The 16,305-nt window shown below is 35.4% G+C and overlaps 1 protein-coding gene across 4 annotated transcripts in view; it reads right to left on the bottom strand.

Annotated features, from left to right (window-relative positions):
• The window catches only part of LOC149903622 (uncharacterized), a 36,807-nt gene that overhangs the window by 5,438 nt on the left and 15,064 nt on the right, over positions 1-16,305 (bottom strand). For 2 of the 4 annotated variants that reach the window (XR_016457376.1, XM_090108396.1), the window contains exons 5-7: positions 14,533-14,671; positions 2,278-2,428; positions 1,438-1,711 (exon numbers count right to left, since the gene is read on the bottom strand). Coding sequence is in view for 3 of the 4 variants with exons in the window: in XM_090108396.1 (XP_089964522.1) it covers positions 1,438-1,711; positions 2,278-2,428; positions 14,533-14,671 (564 nt within the window). In the remaining variant the exon portion in view is untranslated. The remainder of the gene's footprint in view (positions 1-1,437; positions 1,712-2,277; positions 2,429-14,532; positions 14,672-16,305) is intronic. The other 2 variants (XM_090108399.1, XM_090108398.1) reach the window with 2 other exon arrangements.

The raw sequence follows: 16,305 nt of genomic DNA, 5'->3' as shown, positions 1-16,305 counted from the left end.
TCGATAAAAATCCCGAAGTTACCTCTAATTTTCAAACTATTACGTTTATATATTTTATTTTTTAGATTTGATCTTGAATATTACAAGTATCATCTAATATATGATTGGTAATTTTGTTTTGCTTCATACAAACCCTTAAGCGAAAAAACTGATCACAACGTATTGTGGTAAAATTTTAGATTGTCACAACGCGTCGTGAGTCGTTGAGCGTAAAATGCACTACAGTATAAGTAATTATAATATACAAATCAGTCGAGTAAGAAATTTGATATAACTTTAGGCAATTTATTTAATTCCCAATTAAAACTGGATGTTCGAAGGATTTTTGAGCATCTATTTGTATTGGCATTAAAATATGTTCAAAAAACAAATTACATAATATTTACATCTTAGACCTAATGCAATTTGCAAAAACAATTTATAAGAAATAAGTGCTTTAGTTACAAATTTGCAGATCTATCAAATTTAAATGCGAATTTACTGCATAGTAGCAAAGTCTGAAAAATTTGATTTAAAAGTAGAGTGCACTACAGATTTTTTTACAATTTTCACCACGAGAAGCCACAAAACAGAAAATAAATTTAACCAAATCCTTGTAAATTCTTGCGTATGCTTCGTTCACTCATTAATAATCTGTATTAGATTCCCGTGGTGACAAAAATTAAGATAAACTTAAAAATTAAAATAGAAAAACTTGAAACAAAAGCGCGTTTCGCCAACTCCGACAAATTGCTGAGTACCACCTCGATAGAAGCCAACTTAACCTACAAAAGTATAAAATAACCATCTTCAGCTTTCGATCATTAATAATATCTAGATACACAAAATTCGCGATAAAAAATGTCCTCACCGGGTAGAGTTTTGGTCATTTGTAAATTCGACTTCAGCTCCTCAGAATAAGGTTGAATTTACCCCTAACTTAGGAACTATTTTTAGTTGTGTATATGTACCTTAAGTGATAGCAATAAGTTTGATTTTTCTTTAACGCTCATTTTCACGCTTCTTTACGCGTGTTGAGAGTAAAATTTCTAGGTCGCGTCATGACAATACCATCATGTCAAAGAGTAAAGCGACAATTTTGCTATCTTGCCAAAGAAGTTTCACTTCTGACACGTGTGCTCGGCACAGATGGTCTTTTTGAATTTGGTATCTTTGAATCTTACCAAAGTAGTTTCACTTTTGACACGTGTGCTCAGCACAAACGCTCTTTTCGTAATAATTATCCTTCTTTTTTCTATTCATTATAAATTTATATTTATAAAGCATTTGAATGCCATAAAACCAAAGATATCAATTTCAATAATTATCCTTTTTTAAGTTGTGTTATTGTGTATCTAGTTATCAACAATCGAAAGCCACCACACCACTTATCCAAATACCACCTATACACCGTGACCTCCCTCGCCCGTGCGCGAACAACTAAAGGGTCGTACACACCGTCCCGCTCACCTTCCAGCGCCTTGTCGATACACTCCTGTATCTCTGGCGGGAAGGCGCCGAGGTCGCCCGCGTCGGCCGCCAGCCCGAGCGCCGCCATGCCGCTCGCGAGCGCGTCCGCTGACGTCAGCGACTTGGAGCGCTTGAGCCCGGGCGTAAAGGATTGTGGACGCACGCTCTTGCCGTTCCCGTTCGAGAGGCTAGAGGGGGGCGATTTCTTCTTTTCCGATATGAGCTGCTGCGGTTGGAGCTTGAAGTGGACGCGCGGGCCACCCTGGAATCGTAAACATTGAAATTTAACAAATTTTGAATAGGTAAAACATCGTATTCATTGTATTACTATTAGGGTGCTTATCCACCAATAATGTGCGATGTGTTTGTAAAGACCAATCATATCGCTTCATTTAGTTTGAAGTGTGTAGCGTTTGTAGCGATACTATTGGTTATTTACAAACACATACCTCGCTACACATCCTCGCACATGGTGGAAAAGCACCCTAATACATGAAGATAATGATGCAAGATGTTTTACGTGTTCACAATTTGTTAAATTTAAATAACGTTAAGAATGGAATAGAATCTTTATTCTCTATCTATATTTCAGAGTTGAGAACAACTTTTCTCCACTTGTCAACTTATTGCTGAAAATAATCCATGAATAATTTGTAGCACTAAGAGTTGCTAAAAGAGCTGAATAACTATCACATTATGACAGCATGAAGCGATATACAAACTAGTAATAACTGCTAAACCTATAAAATTCTAAAAGAGACAATCTTCCATGCAACCTCATCATTGTAGTAAGAAAGATTCAGTAAGGCAACTAATACACTAGCGTACCGTAGCGTGCGGCACGTTCCCGCTCGAGGCGCTGGCGAGCAGCGCGTGCGGCGGCATCACGGGCCGGTAGTGCGGCGGCACCTGCGCGTGCAGCACCGCCGAGCGCGAGTGCTGCAGCCCCACGCTCGCGAACCCCAGGCCTACTGCCGACCTGCAATTGTTATAATTAGCCTTTATAATTATAAGTTAACAGAACATGAGTACAAACAAAAAAAATGTGTGCGTGTACTAGTGTACACACGGAAGAAGTGAAACTTCTTTATTCAAAACCTTTTTTTTCAAAAAATAATTTACTAGGTATAATATACAACTTTACAGAAATATGTCAATCCCTCGTGGTAGGGATAAAAACAAGATGGCGCGTAACGCAAAAATGTTACACTAAATTTTTTTCCAACCCCGATAAAGAATTTTCACTTCAATAACACCACAAATGCGTAATAAAATTTAAGACACAGCAGCAATAAAATAACTGCACTTAATAAAAATAACTTGAATATGATGATGATGTAACAAAGATTTCATCATCATTCATCATCATATTCAAGTTCAGTTATGTTATTGCTGCTTTTTTGTAAACAGACTTAGTCTAAAAAAAAATCAATCTAAAGCGCGAGCACGAAATCTATCGACAAAGTATTCGAATCGGCATCGAGAGCATATGTATGGGATTTTTAAAATCGCCCCTGCCGTATGCAAAAGAAAAGCTCTATCGATGACGATACGAATACCTTGACGACAGTTTTCGTACTCGCGACACTCGCGTTTCTGAACTTTAGTTAATTTCTTAGTGTGACTATGCCATGTTATATCATATCTTATTAACCTACATATTTCGTTGATAACAACAATTAAACATATGCAAAGCAGTGCCTGAAAACCTTCGTTTAATTGAAGAGCACCTACAGATTACAATGAGACGAGATCTTATCTGAGTATATAAATAAATGTTGATAACGTTCACATCTAACTAAGCTGCAATAATTCATACCATTGTAGAGCCAATGTACTTGTTGCTAATTATAATTCATTCGTCAACATTGTTATATATTTATGGCGAACAATAGTTGCCAGGAGCGATGATATCGACGGAAGTCTAATTCAAAAATTAATTTCGTAATATATGTTAAGAATTTTAACATGGTGGCTTAATAATTTGTTTGCGTAATGGGTACATACTTTACCAAGGGCTTAAATAACTTCGTTATTATCAACAACTATTTTGATAACCATATGAGTAAGAAAAACCTGATAATTAACGTTTGTTTTCTTTAATTTATGATTTGTTTTTCTTTGTCTCTAAACATAAAATTCAGAATCTAGGTCAACTTAATAGAAACCTTTACTGAATTAAATACATATATTTTTATTACTTTTCTACAACTATCCAAGTTGTCCTTTCCTCCTATTTTTTGGACAATGGATAATTATTTATTATCCAACATATAAATTCCCGTCACACTCAACCTTTCCCAGTTATGGCAACGAATCCATCATAGCGCACACTCTACATGCAAATAGACTTCGAAATTAATCCGGAAGTATGCAACATACTGATGAAATAATTCGTGCTTCAAAGTTTTGTCCGTTCCGATTATGATTTATATTTAAATTTAGAGAACTCTTTATATATTCGTTTATAAAGCAAATGAAATCAATTAAAAACTTAAAAATTGATTTTTTAAAGATACCAAATCATGCCGCTAGATGGAATCAAGAGTGACCTTTCCAAGATAACCCACATAGAGAAGAAAATTATGTATCAACCTTAAATTTAAAAGAATATTTAGGACTAATGAAGACATCTGAAGCATTTCTTTTGTTAAGAAAGGCAAACCAGGAAAATACTAGAAAGAGACGGTTATTTACACTATGTATTAAAAACATGTTATTTACAGCAGGTATGAGACATACCATAAAGTAATAACGTAAGCTAACATTCCAGATAGCCCTATTACAGTGTGACGACCCAAAGTGAGCATACACAAAGAAGCAAGCGACAGACAGAATGTAGACTGGTGGAATTGAACAATTGGCGTATCCTGTCTGTGACGGCCAGTTAGCGTTTGCGTACTGACTTTCATCATATTGAAGCAAAATATCATAAAAGAACTGAACATAAATATAAATGGCATAAACTAATATTGTCTGTAAAGAAATCTCATGAATATTCGGATCCTCTCAAGTCTAATATAGCATTTCTTTCCAAAAGGTTTATATGAATTTTCTCCTGAGTGATTTGTTTTCATCGCAATTAAGCAAAATATTATGGAAACTTTAGAATGTTATAATCATAACATATGCTAAATGTGAAGCTACTAATTGTCTTTTAAGTATTATTTATGAATATTTATCGCAAATATGCTGGTTGTTACCAAAACCAAAGCAGGTTTAAGAATAGATATAACAAAACGATATTTCCCAAGAAGCTACTAATTGTCTTTTAAGGATTATTATATGAATTCGCAAATATTTTGTTGTTGTTACCAAAGTAGATTTAATATAATTTATATTTCCCAAGACTCTATAAATCAATTTATGTTAACATCGCAGTAGTTAATACCAATGTAATAAACCTAAATACATCATCTCGAAACTGGGCTTCAATCAAGTGGAAATAATTTTGATTGCAGTTACTTCGATTCAGGAAAATCGTTATTACATTTGATTTAGCTGCCAAATTATTATGCGTCGAATTTGAGCATCAACCCAATAAGTGTAGTGATTACATCAGGTTGCGTGTTAAAACAACTAGATTGGAATAGATCAGGCTCATACTAATATAGAATACTAGCGGTCCGCCCCGGCTTCGCCCGTGGTACATATTTCGAAATAAAAGGTAGCCTATGTTCTTTCTCAGGGTCTAAAGATTATCTGTGCCAAATTTCATCAAAATCGGTCCAGTAGTTTATGCGTGAAAACCATACATACATACATACAAACCTTTCCTCTTTATAATATTAGTATAGATAAATTTTGCTGTATTGTTTTTCATAATCAATAGTTTGAGTACCAAGAGGTATATTTCAACTTCGAATTTGCAGGATTGGTCTCCTATATAGGTATATTAAGAAGAGCTGGAACGTCAACACATTTACACATTTCACATGTTAGGCCGGGAGATACTGACACAAAATTTCGGGTCTTTTGTAACAGGATGGCGGTCTAGAGGGGTCTTAGTACGCAATGAAAAAAAGAAAAATGATGGTCAGAACGCTGGTACCGGCGGACTAGTCGCGTGGGCGTTAGTCACACTCGTCGGATAAATAGCGAAAGTCCAACGATTTGTAACACAAAAATTTTAGAATTTACCGATAGCCCTTAAAAAAGATGTAGGCGGTAGTGTCATGCCATACTTTGACGATGTGACTTACAGTCCGCCATAACGACGTGAATGCGTTGATTTAAAAAAAACAATTCAACCATTTGACGACGCGGTTGGCGCAGTGGTAAAGTAACTGCCTACTGAGCCGACGGTCCCGGGTTCGATCCCCGGTCAGGGCAAATATTTGTGTGATGAACTCAATTATTTGTTCTTGGGTCTGGGTGTTATTATCTATATATGTATTTATTAAATATTATATTTATCGTCGCCTAGTACCCACAACACAAGCCTTAATTGAGCTTACTGTGGGACTAGGTCGATTTGTGTAATAATGTCCTATAATATTTATATTTATTTATTTTATTTATTTGTACCGGGCTAACTTTTGCACAGGTAACCATCGTCGTGCAGCCATTTACTAAAATCGCCATGCCATACTTTTCGGACGATTCCAAATGGTCGCCATACCGCGGATAATCTGCAAATTTGTGAATTTTTTTTCTCGCCAAACGATTTGTACCACCCTACATTTTTTTTTCAACAACTCCTGAATGATTATAAATAGATGTGTATAAGATTTTTTTCTTATTGTAAGATTTTATTCGTAGTTTCAACGATTTGTAGCAGTATGGCACTAATTTTTCCCTCTATTAAAAGTATGGCAAATATAATAATGGTCACGTTGCATCATATACTTTCCAAAAATGCCGTACTGGTACAAATCGCCAATTCTTTTCATTTTTTTTACGTCTTGGCTGAAGTCTTACAATCATCCGCCCCATGTTTGCATTCTGCGATATTTTTTTCTAGGTAGAATTGTATACAAACAAACAGACAGTACAGTCGTATTTTTGAAACGTGACGAATAAATTAATTTTTCAAGTATGGCAGCACTTTTTCCCCCTACTAGAAGTATGGCAAATATAATAATGGTCACATTTTATCAAATACTCTCCAAAAATTCAAATGCAATACTGGTACAAATTGTTTGGCGAAAAAAAATTTTTTTTTTGCAGATTTTCCGCGGTATGGTGGCCATTTGGAATCGTCCGAAAAGTATGGCATGGCGATTTTCGTAAATGTCTGCACGATGATGATTACCTGTGCAAAAGTTAGCCTGGTACAAAAGGTTGAATTGTTTTTTTTTTAAATCAACGCATCGCGTCGGTATGGGGGGCTGTAAGTTACACCGGAAAAGTATGGCATGACACTACCGCCTACATCTTTTTTATGGGCTATCGGTAAATTCTAAAATTTTTGTGTTACAAATCGTTTAGCGAAAGTCAAACGATTTTATATATAAAAGTTGTTCCTCGAAAAACAATCTACAAAAATGGTCTAATATCATTTCTTCGTAAAATTATAAAAAAAAAGTTTTATTGAAAAATATAAATATCTCTAATTTCTGAACATTTTCACTTATAACTTTTTTATTTATAGTTCTACGACAAAAAGTTACTGGACCAAAGTTGTAGAGAATTTAATTTGCAACAAATAATGTTTCTCAATGTTTTTCATCAAATAAATAGTTTAAGAGATATATCGTAAAAACCATATCAACCGCTATTTTCAAGATGGCGGCCGTGGGACAAGGGTGGCGACCCCACAAACTTGGTGATAGCTTCACACTGACCTCCGCTACACATCAAAAAAATGAAATTGCGTCCTCTAAAAAATGCAACCCCAAATGTAACTTTTCAATGGAGTATATTACGTACTTACTACAAATATAATATTTCTTAGATATCTTTACTCGACCAAAGTCAGGACAAGACTGCTCCGCAACTGCAGAAGACGTCCGTTATTTAAATCATTATCAAAACAACCATCCGTGTGTTAGACCGGGGTCGATAATTTTTGAAACAAAAAAAAATAGTAGTAGGATGAAACCTATTAGAAAAGGAGGGGAATGTGATAAAAATTAAAGGAAAAATAAATTACAGACAATCCGATTATCACACTGTTTGTATGCATTTTCTGAGTAAATTTACTATGGTAATGTATATTATATTTTAGACCATAAGAAAGTGAGCGCACGTGTTATTTGTATTGTTTTTATGACCTGAAATTTAATTATTATTTGATAATTGAATAATTATTAATACTTTTATCCAATTGATTATTATTAGAATAAATAATTAACTTCATCAATTGATTTACTTTTAAATTATAATTTTACAGGTAAATTATGAGAGCTTTCATAATTATATTTGCATATATTTATCTACAACGCACCCATTTTACAATTCAAGTCTAAAATGAAACTAGAGTCGCATTTATTTTTGAACATACTGTAAGTGAAATTGCATAAGTGTGAGTACTGTGAACATGCCAGCTTTCCTTAATTGACCGATACTATCGTGATGAGAGAAAGTAGCTGTGTTTGATAATCATCACATATAATAAATCCAATCTTGAAAAATGTAACTTGCATATTTTCAATCTTGCCTAAAATTTATAGTCCTAACTAATACAATTTTGTTATAATCGTGAACCTCGCAACATCGTTCAAGGTAACGCTAAGAGAAACTAAAAACCTATTGCACTGCACACGTAATGCATCGACAGGAAGCACACACGTGCATTAAACACGCAATAAATGTATGAGCAAACCGAACTAAAGGGTATATGCTTATAATATGGATTATAAACAATACAGGATATAAATCATATTTTATCTCTTGTAGGCTAGGTTGTGTAGCAGCAGTAATTAGGACTTGATGTTACTAGCAGAATTCAAATAGAAATGCTGATCTCACAGGTTTGTAAGAAAACTTAAGACAACTTATCCTATACACTTGTCCTAAACAATTTCAAATAAACGTTCATCGATTTCGTTAAAGTTGGGTCGAAACCTTACTTAGCTAAGCGTCAAATCAAAATCAGAATCCAATTACTAAACACGCTTAAGAGCTAGCGCGCACGAGCAACTTTGTCTCCGCAACTATTTTGTCTCTCCCATCAATTTGTATGGGGAGTTGCGTCGCTACGTGCGCGCACTTTCATACTAGCCCATAGGTGGGAGAGACAAAATAGTTGCGGAGACAAAGTTGCTCGTGCGCGCACTGTCTAAGTCTTTATGGATATAAAGACGTAATGCGGAATTAAGAAATATAATCATAGCACTATTATGAACATCAATCTATGAAAGCTGAAGAGTTTTTTGTTTGCTTGCTTGAACGCTCTAATCTCTGAACTACTGGCCCGATTTGAAATATTATTTCAATGCCCATTATATCATCAAGCTAATACCAAAAAGAGCGGAGCAAAGCAGGCAAGACTGCGGCGCACAACTAAAATTAATACCTTCTAATATGCATGGACGCAATGCATTGTGAGGATACCTTCATCGCGGTCTATTACGACGGCCGGCGGGCCGGCTTCTATTACGGCAATTTGTATGATTCATATTTAATGCCCGAGTTCTGTTGCATACAATATATTGCAAACTATATTTTTTTAAAACAGATATTCCATGGAGAAAGTTTGATGGCTATTTTATTTCAGTGATTTCAATTAAAGATCTCTTGTCTTGTACTGTCTTGTACTCTTTTTAGGCACTAATGATGATGAGTATATTGGTTGCCTATATTTAAAATTTATCAAAGAGCACTTTCGATTTATCCTTAGTTACATACCCCAATATTAAGGCAACCTAAATATCATAAAGTATTACGAATTCCATACAAGACGGGACAAAACCGCAGTACCTCAAACAAAAGGGGCAGTGTGTCGACAACTTTATAAAGTTACACTATAGTGCCATTGTCATTGATGGATCCATTAGTGATACCTACTTAAAATTCCTACCACCTATCCAAGCGTCAACGCTCTTAAAACGGCTAAAGTAATTAATATCCAATTATTCCGCTACATACCTACAACAATTATATAAAGAACTGCAATTGCTTCTAACAACTGTTATGTTTTGGTACGCAATGTTCAAAAGTCAGGACGCAAGATCCCAGCAGTTGCATATAACTCTGGTACTTATGCAGCATACATATATACATTATATGAAATTGACACCAGCAATGTTAACAATTTCCTCTTTGTGGTGTGAGGGTAATTTTCCTAAATTCATTGTTGAGAGTTCGTCGCCGTGTGAATCATGCATGTGGGTGGAAATGTACGGGTCATATTGGTCTGAACGATCTTAAAACGAGTCATGTTCATAGTGCCATAACTTCTGTGTAATAAATTGGATATAAACAAATTATTTTGAGATTTCAATAAATAGTCAAATAATGATATCTGTTTACTGTCGTATAAAAAGACGCTATTCATCTTAAATAATATTCCTTGTGTGTAGTTGTTACCTTTGGAACAGTAATTATTCCTTAGATCTTCATTCAAAAAATTAGACCAGACTTGATTTCAAAATGACAACACAAAAAAAACTGAAAAATTTGGGAAATAAACACGAAAATCTTTGCCCTATCAAGTCAAACCAATGATCATAAAACCCACAGTTCATGCTGTGACATTTATCAGGATAAAGGTGCACTCACACACATCAGTCACCGTCAAGTCACCGATGACTGATCGGTGACGGTTCGTGTACGTATCCACAAACACCAGTCACCGTCATGTTGTCCGTCAGTCACGTCGCCGGTTTGACTGAATCATTGAACACATACATCAGGTTAGTCAGTGATTAGACGTGTGTCACGCTAGAGAACATGTAGCAATTGACGGTAGCACGACGCTGACTGAACTGAGACGTGACGGCACCGGGTGAGTGGGGATAAAAGTATGGTACATGTATGGAAAGATTATTTGACGTGCCTGACCGGGGACGTCACTGATAGATTTCGTGCCGGCGACTGTCGTGTGGGAACAGAGTCATACTAGAACTATTGATACATATTTTTTTTTAATCCTGTCCGGTGACGTGCCGTGACGGTGACTGATGTGTGTGAGTGCACCCTTAACCTCGCTTGACTTGCTCTAAGAGCGTATACGCACTATGCGGGTAGCCGCATTGCGGGTAGCCGTCCGGCTGACCGCAAGCACAAATATGTACGGAATATTCATTTCTATGCGCACTGTGCGGTCTGCGGTAGCCGCATCGCAGTGCGCATAGAAATGAATATTACGTACATAATTGTGCTTGCGGTCAGCCGGACGGCTACCCGCAATGCGGCTACCCGCATAGTGCGTATACGCTCTAAGTGCTTCATTCTCATTCAATATAAAAGTTACATAAATTCCACACAGTGGTCACCTATTTGTTTCGACTTACTATTGTAAGGTTTCATGTCTTTCGCTAAATGTCGCGTCGTAGATGGCACTGTAAGGTCATCGGGGTACAATTAAAGGCATTCTCTATGTAGAGTATTAGGATTATTTTTATAAATATGAGCTTTTCTAAATACAAAGCTGTATGGAATAAACATAATAAATGCAAAATACATTTCGAATTACAAACTATGAAAGATCTAATAGCCAAGCATCAAAACAGGACTGCCGGAAAGTAGGAAGAGGAGCTACTCTTTTACACAGAGTTCATAGTCACTTCTGAAACATTGAATGAAAATTATCCTTCGGTCGCCTGACTCACATTTATAAATGGCAAACGCTATTCATCTAGCTATGGCCTTGGTTTGTTTTAACGAGTTTGTGGACAATACCATGGCTGTAGGTTCGCTATAAACAATGTGTGACGCAACAGTTCAATGAATTTTGTCTACTTAGATGAGAACAATAATTAGGTATTATCAGGTAAATTTGCTCGGGTTTTTTAACCTTGATGTGTATGAAAGTGTTTATAATGAGGTCCCGTCTTTGAACCCTTATCAACGTGTACGGATAACTTTTGACTTTTAAATGAGTAAGTACTATAAATCTAATTAGGTTCGGCAAAAGTCTATACCAATTATATTATTTTAAATAATTATTGTGGAACTGGTATTAAATTGGTAGTTATTATGTTTAAATATAAATCTTTAAAGTTGTAGCTAAAATATTAGACTAAATGAAGTAGCAAAGAATTTTCAATACAAAATATTATTTCACCCTATCAAAGTTCAACATAACCATTACACCAAAATAAACCAGTCAATGACAGGAACGGGAAAAACAAACCAGCAGTGTTGCCACAACAAAGCGAACAACTACAACATCTCACGTATTTTATACCAATTTAAAGTGAAAAGAAAACAATTTATCATAAAATTAATTATTTATACATAGCTCGACGTAGTTTCTAATTTAATAAATACTCACATATCTGAAGTGGAATATCTTCCACGAACCATTGTAACAAACGTGCAAATAAATAGAGTCACACACTATTTAATTCACCACATTAATATAATAAAGATAACACTCGTGTTTTCGCACAAAATATCGCACTCACTCATAAAATCCCTATGCAAACTTGGCAGTCTACGGTAGAACTACGTTTCGACACAATATTAAAAATAGAAATCCAGCTGGCCAAACAGAATGCGCGGCTAGAAAAATTGTACCGACAAGGATTTCGTTGACTAAGCGTGAATGAAAAAATCGCGAGGACAGAAATCGGTTCGTTCGTTGCGTTCGTTTTGTTTGGCTGCGTTCGTTGGGATGTCGTATCCCCGAGCGCGTGCGCAGTCCGTGCGCTCCGGCGTCACGCTGCTGCAGCTGGTACCGAATTGGCGCGGGCGTGCTCACGTCATCGCAGCCGCGAACAAAGTGATAACAAAAAGTTACAATTGATACTACGCAACTACGTGGCCGGCACCGGCGGAAACATCGCTATCTGCAGATCCTCCCGCTGCTTGGAGGGCTGCCAACGACGCCGGCCCTAACTACCGCCTTTGACGCGACGCGCAACAAGGTCGCTGCGAAAGCTCGCTGTGCGAAACGTAAACATTCTCAGCATTCGCTGATTGCTGAAAAAATTATATTCGAGACTAATTCATAGAGTCAAGGATACTATGCATGTGTTTATATCATTTGAATACACGTACATAGTTCCTAGTCCGAAACACATAATGTGTTCAACATTAATTTTTAACGTCCCTTTCACGATTAGAATCACGGTTACAAGAAAGATACAAAGATATATCAGACAGAAAATAATAATTTTGAGGATAATACCCAAATAATTTGGAAAATCCAAAAGTGCACGCCTCATAATTTTTTTTTAATAAATATTTATTAATTATTATTTTTGTTTATTTAATAACAATTAAACCACATCGAATCAGACCCTGAAAAATGAAAGGGTTCTATTCCTGAGCATACTCAAGCGTAAGAGAAAAAAAAAAATTTGGAAAATCCAAAAGTGCACGCCTCATAATTTTTTTTTAATAAATATTTATTAATTATTATTTTTGTTTATTTAATAACAATTAAACCACATCGAATCAGACCCTGAAAAATGAAAGGGTTCTATTCCTGAGCATACTCAAACGTAAGAGAGAAAAAAAGACTCGATTAGTAAAGTATTTCGGTCGCTATCGTGTTAACAAGAAAAAGGATCCGCACATACAGACACACGGACGTCCAAGACAGAACTTTTTTAAACTGTTTTTTAACTAGTTTAAATAACAAAAATGACATCAAAAATATCATGAACGTTAAAAATAGTGTTTTTTCTTAATATGTGTGTGTATGTATTATCTTACAAGTGCAATGTATGATACATAAAGACATTTTAAGTTTGAAAAATCAGATGTTTTGCGCGAAGTGACAGTAGTACCCACCTCAACGCTTTGCTTATGAGGCGTGCAAAAGACTCGATTAGTAAAGTATTTCGGTCGCTATCGTGTTAACAAGAAAAAGGATCCGCACATACAGAGTACAGACACACGGACGTCCAAGACAGAACTTTTTTAAACTGTTTTTTAACTAGTTTAAATAACAAAAATGACATCAAAAATATCATGAACGTTAAAAATAGTGTTTTTTCTTAATATGTGTGTGTATGTATTATCTTACAAGTGCAATGTATGATACATAAAGACATTTTAAGTTTGAAAAATCAGATGTTTTGCGCGAAGTGACAGTAGTACCCACCTCAACGCTTTGCTTATGAGGCGTGCAAAAGACTCGATTAGTAAAGTATTTCGGTCGCTATCGTGTTAACAAGAAAAAGGATCCGCACATACAGACACACGGACGTCCAAGACAGAACTTTTTTAAACTGTTTTTTAACTAGTTTAAATAACAAAAATGACATCAAAAATATCATGAACGTTAAAAATAGTGTTTTTTCTTAATATGTGTGTGTATGTATTATCTTACAAGTGCAATGTATGATACATAAAGACATTTTAAGTTTGAAAAATCAGATGTTTTGCGCGAAGTGACAGTAGTACCCACCTCAACGCTTCGCTTATGAGGCGTGCAATATGTAGATGAAACCATAATGATATAGATTAGAAAACTATTGCAATTACATTTTAAAGCTATAATAGCCTCAGTTGAAATTGTCTGTTTACATCATGCGTTATGAATATCATCCAATATTATAAATCATTACATCATAATCGCTACGTAACACTTTCGCGGTGTAAATATAACAGATCATACCGGCCAGAACCTTCTGCACGTGGCTACGAATTATATCGTATTGTCACTTACACCCACTGTTTGTAATCAAATAAAAGTTTTTGTTTCGGAGTCAGGTGTATTCCAATACAGCTCCGTTTATTGCAAGTTCAGCTAATAAGTGTTCCATAATGTAACTATAAAGTGGGACATCGGGCAAAATGCAACAGGTCTTTATGAAAGATTTCCGGGATATAAAACAGAAAAAAGTATCAGAGCTTTCCCTTTTTAGAGTCCTTCAAGCGCTAAATAAAACGATATGATTGTTTCTTTACAGACACATCCCTCGCTACGCATCCTCGAACATCTCTGGTGGAAAAGCATCTTGAAACTGCTCAAAACGTTGCTATTAATGATTTTTTTTTCAACAGTCACCAAAACCAACTCACCTATTTTGCAGATCAGACGGTTTGGCCATGGTGAACTCCTTGGCGTGCACGTTCAGCTTGTTGGAGGGCGTCGTCGGCGTGGTGGCCGTCGAGCCCGTGGTAGTACCGCTGGTCACCGCCACGGCGTCTGTGCGTACACCTGGCGGTCAACGGCGGTCGTCAAGAGAAGAGGCGATAGGACAGGCGAAATGTGCCGGAAATCGTGGTCTGATATGTAATGAGTGGAAAGTGTCGGTCTGTGATTATAGATTGTGCTCTATAGAAAGTGCGTACCTTTGTCCCAGTTTAGGTTCAGTTAGTAATGTGGCTCGATGGTGGTGTTCGAGTTTATTGTTAGTATTAACGGTGAACACATTCTTATTACAATTGTAATGCAGTCATGTGATGAACAATGTCAGTTTTAATCATGAATAGAAAGAAGAATTACAGAGCAAGATACACTACTATTACAGGAAGTATTTCATGCAAGGACGTTCAATTTACATGCAATTTTTATAACGTTCTTAAATAACATGAACTGATTATTTAAAAAAAATTTAAAACATATATATTAATTAAAATATACTCTTTATTTAATACCTATTATCAAGTTGTTTTAATTCCTTCACCTTTATTACTGTCAGTACTTATCATGTCCAATTAATACTACTTTCACTATATTTATTACTTATTACCTACTTTTCAAGCTCATATTCGCACGGTATGGAAATGCTGGCTTAGAAATGACATTATAACGAATTATACAAAGCTTTCTATAAAAAATAACATTATTTTTTAACAATGGAAGGACATTTGTATGCAGTAAATAAACAACTCTATCAGCCGTACAAATAAAAACTTGCTTATTCAAACCTTATGCAATGCATAGATATGATAAGAATAAATAAAGAATAAGGATGTCATAATTTCTTACAAATAAATTTGGAATAACGTCGATGTAACTATGCTCACGCTATGCAATGGGCGCGAAGCGGCAACGTCGCAATTCATTCACAAAATTATGAAAAACATTGAAATTGTCTACGGTTAAGCCTTGGTGCTGTCATTTTGCTGACGCTCGTTTGACTTCGTCAAATTTGTTGTGAAGTTTCATCATACGATGTTCTGTTTATTTATTTTTTAAATATTTATTGGAAATAATTTAAATATATCATTAAATATGCAAGCAAATGATAGATAACGCTATCCAATATCTGGAGAACAGAAGATAAACCCACCTTGAGATAGAGAGTTGCCAAATAACTGGTACTCAAAACATACAACTCCAGGCTTAGAAGATTTATATTTTCAACGAAAGTGTATATTATTGTGATAAGTTTAGAAATAAGTTTTATGTATGTATGGTTTGGCGCATGTTGTAAATAAATAAATCATTATAAATATCAAAAGGGTTTTTCATAATTTCGTATATTTTGACATTTCATACAAAATTTTCCATTTCAATAGGTACGTAATGAAATTATTAATTTGCTCAACTTTTTCTACTTCTCGTATCGTCTCATTGCTATTATCTCAAATTTAGATTGAAAAGTGCTTCTAAAACTTGTAAAACACAGCACAATGTACTAAAAGATATGTTATACTCGGTTATGTCAGACTTATACTAGGGTGGTAGCCGTAATAAGGACGGAATAGCATTAGTATGAATACTTATTACGAAGTTATACTAGGTTACATTTATTTCGTGTTTATTTGTATGATTTTCCCTTATTCTTAGTTTATTCTTTGCATAAAATGTTATAACTCGTTTATTTGTACGGCTGTATGGCTCTA

The sequence above is a fragment of the Colias eurytheme genome, chromosome 13 (genome assembly GCF_061535395.1).
Source record: "Colias eurytheme isolate Ceu_HAF_F1 chromosome 13, ilColEury1 Martin Lab GWU primary, whole genome shotgun sequence".
Taxonomy (NCBI): Eukaryota; Metazoa; Arthropoda; class Insecta; order Lepidoptera; family Pieridae; genus Colias; species Colias eurytheme.
This window is presented reverse-complemented; position numbering and strand designations above follow the sequence as displayed.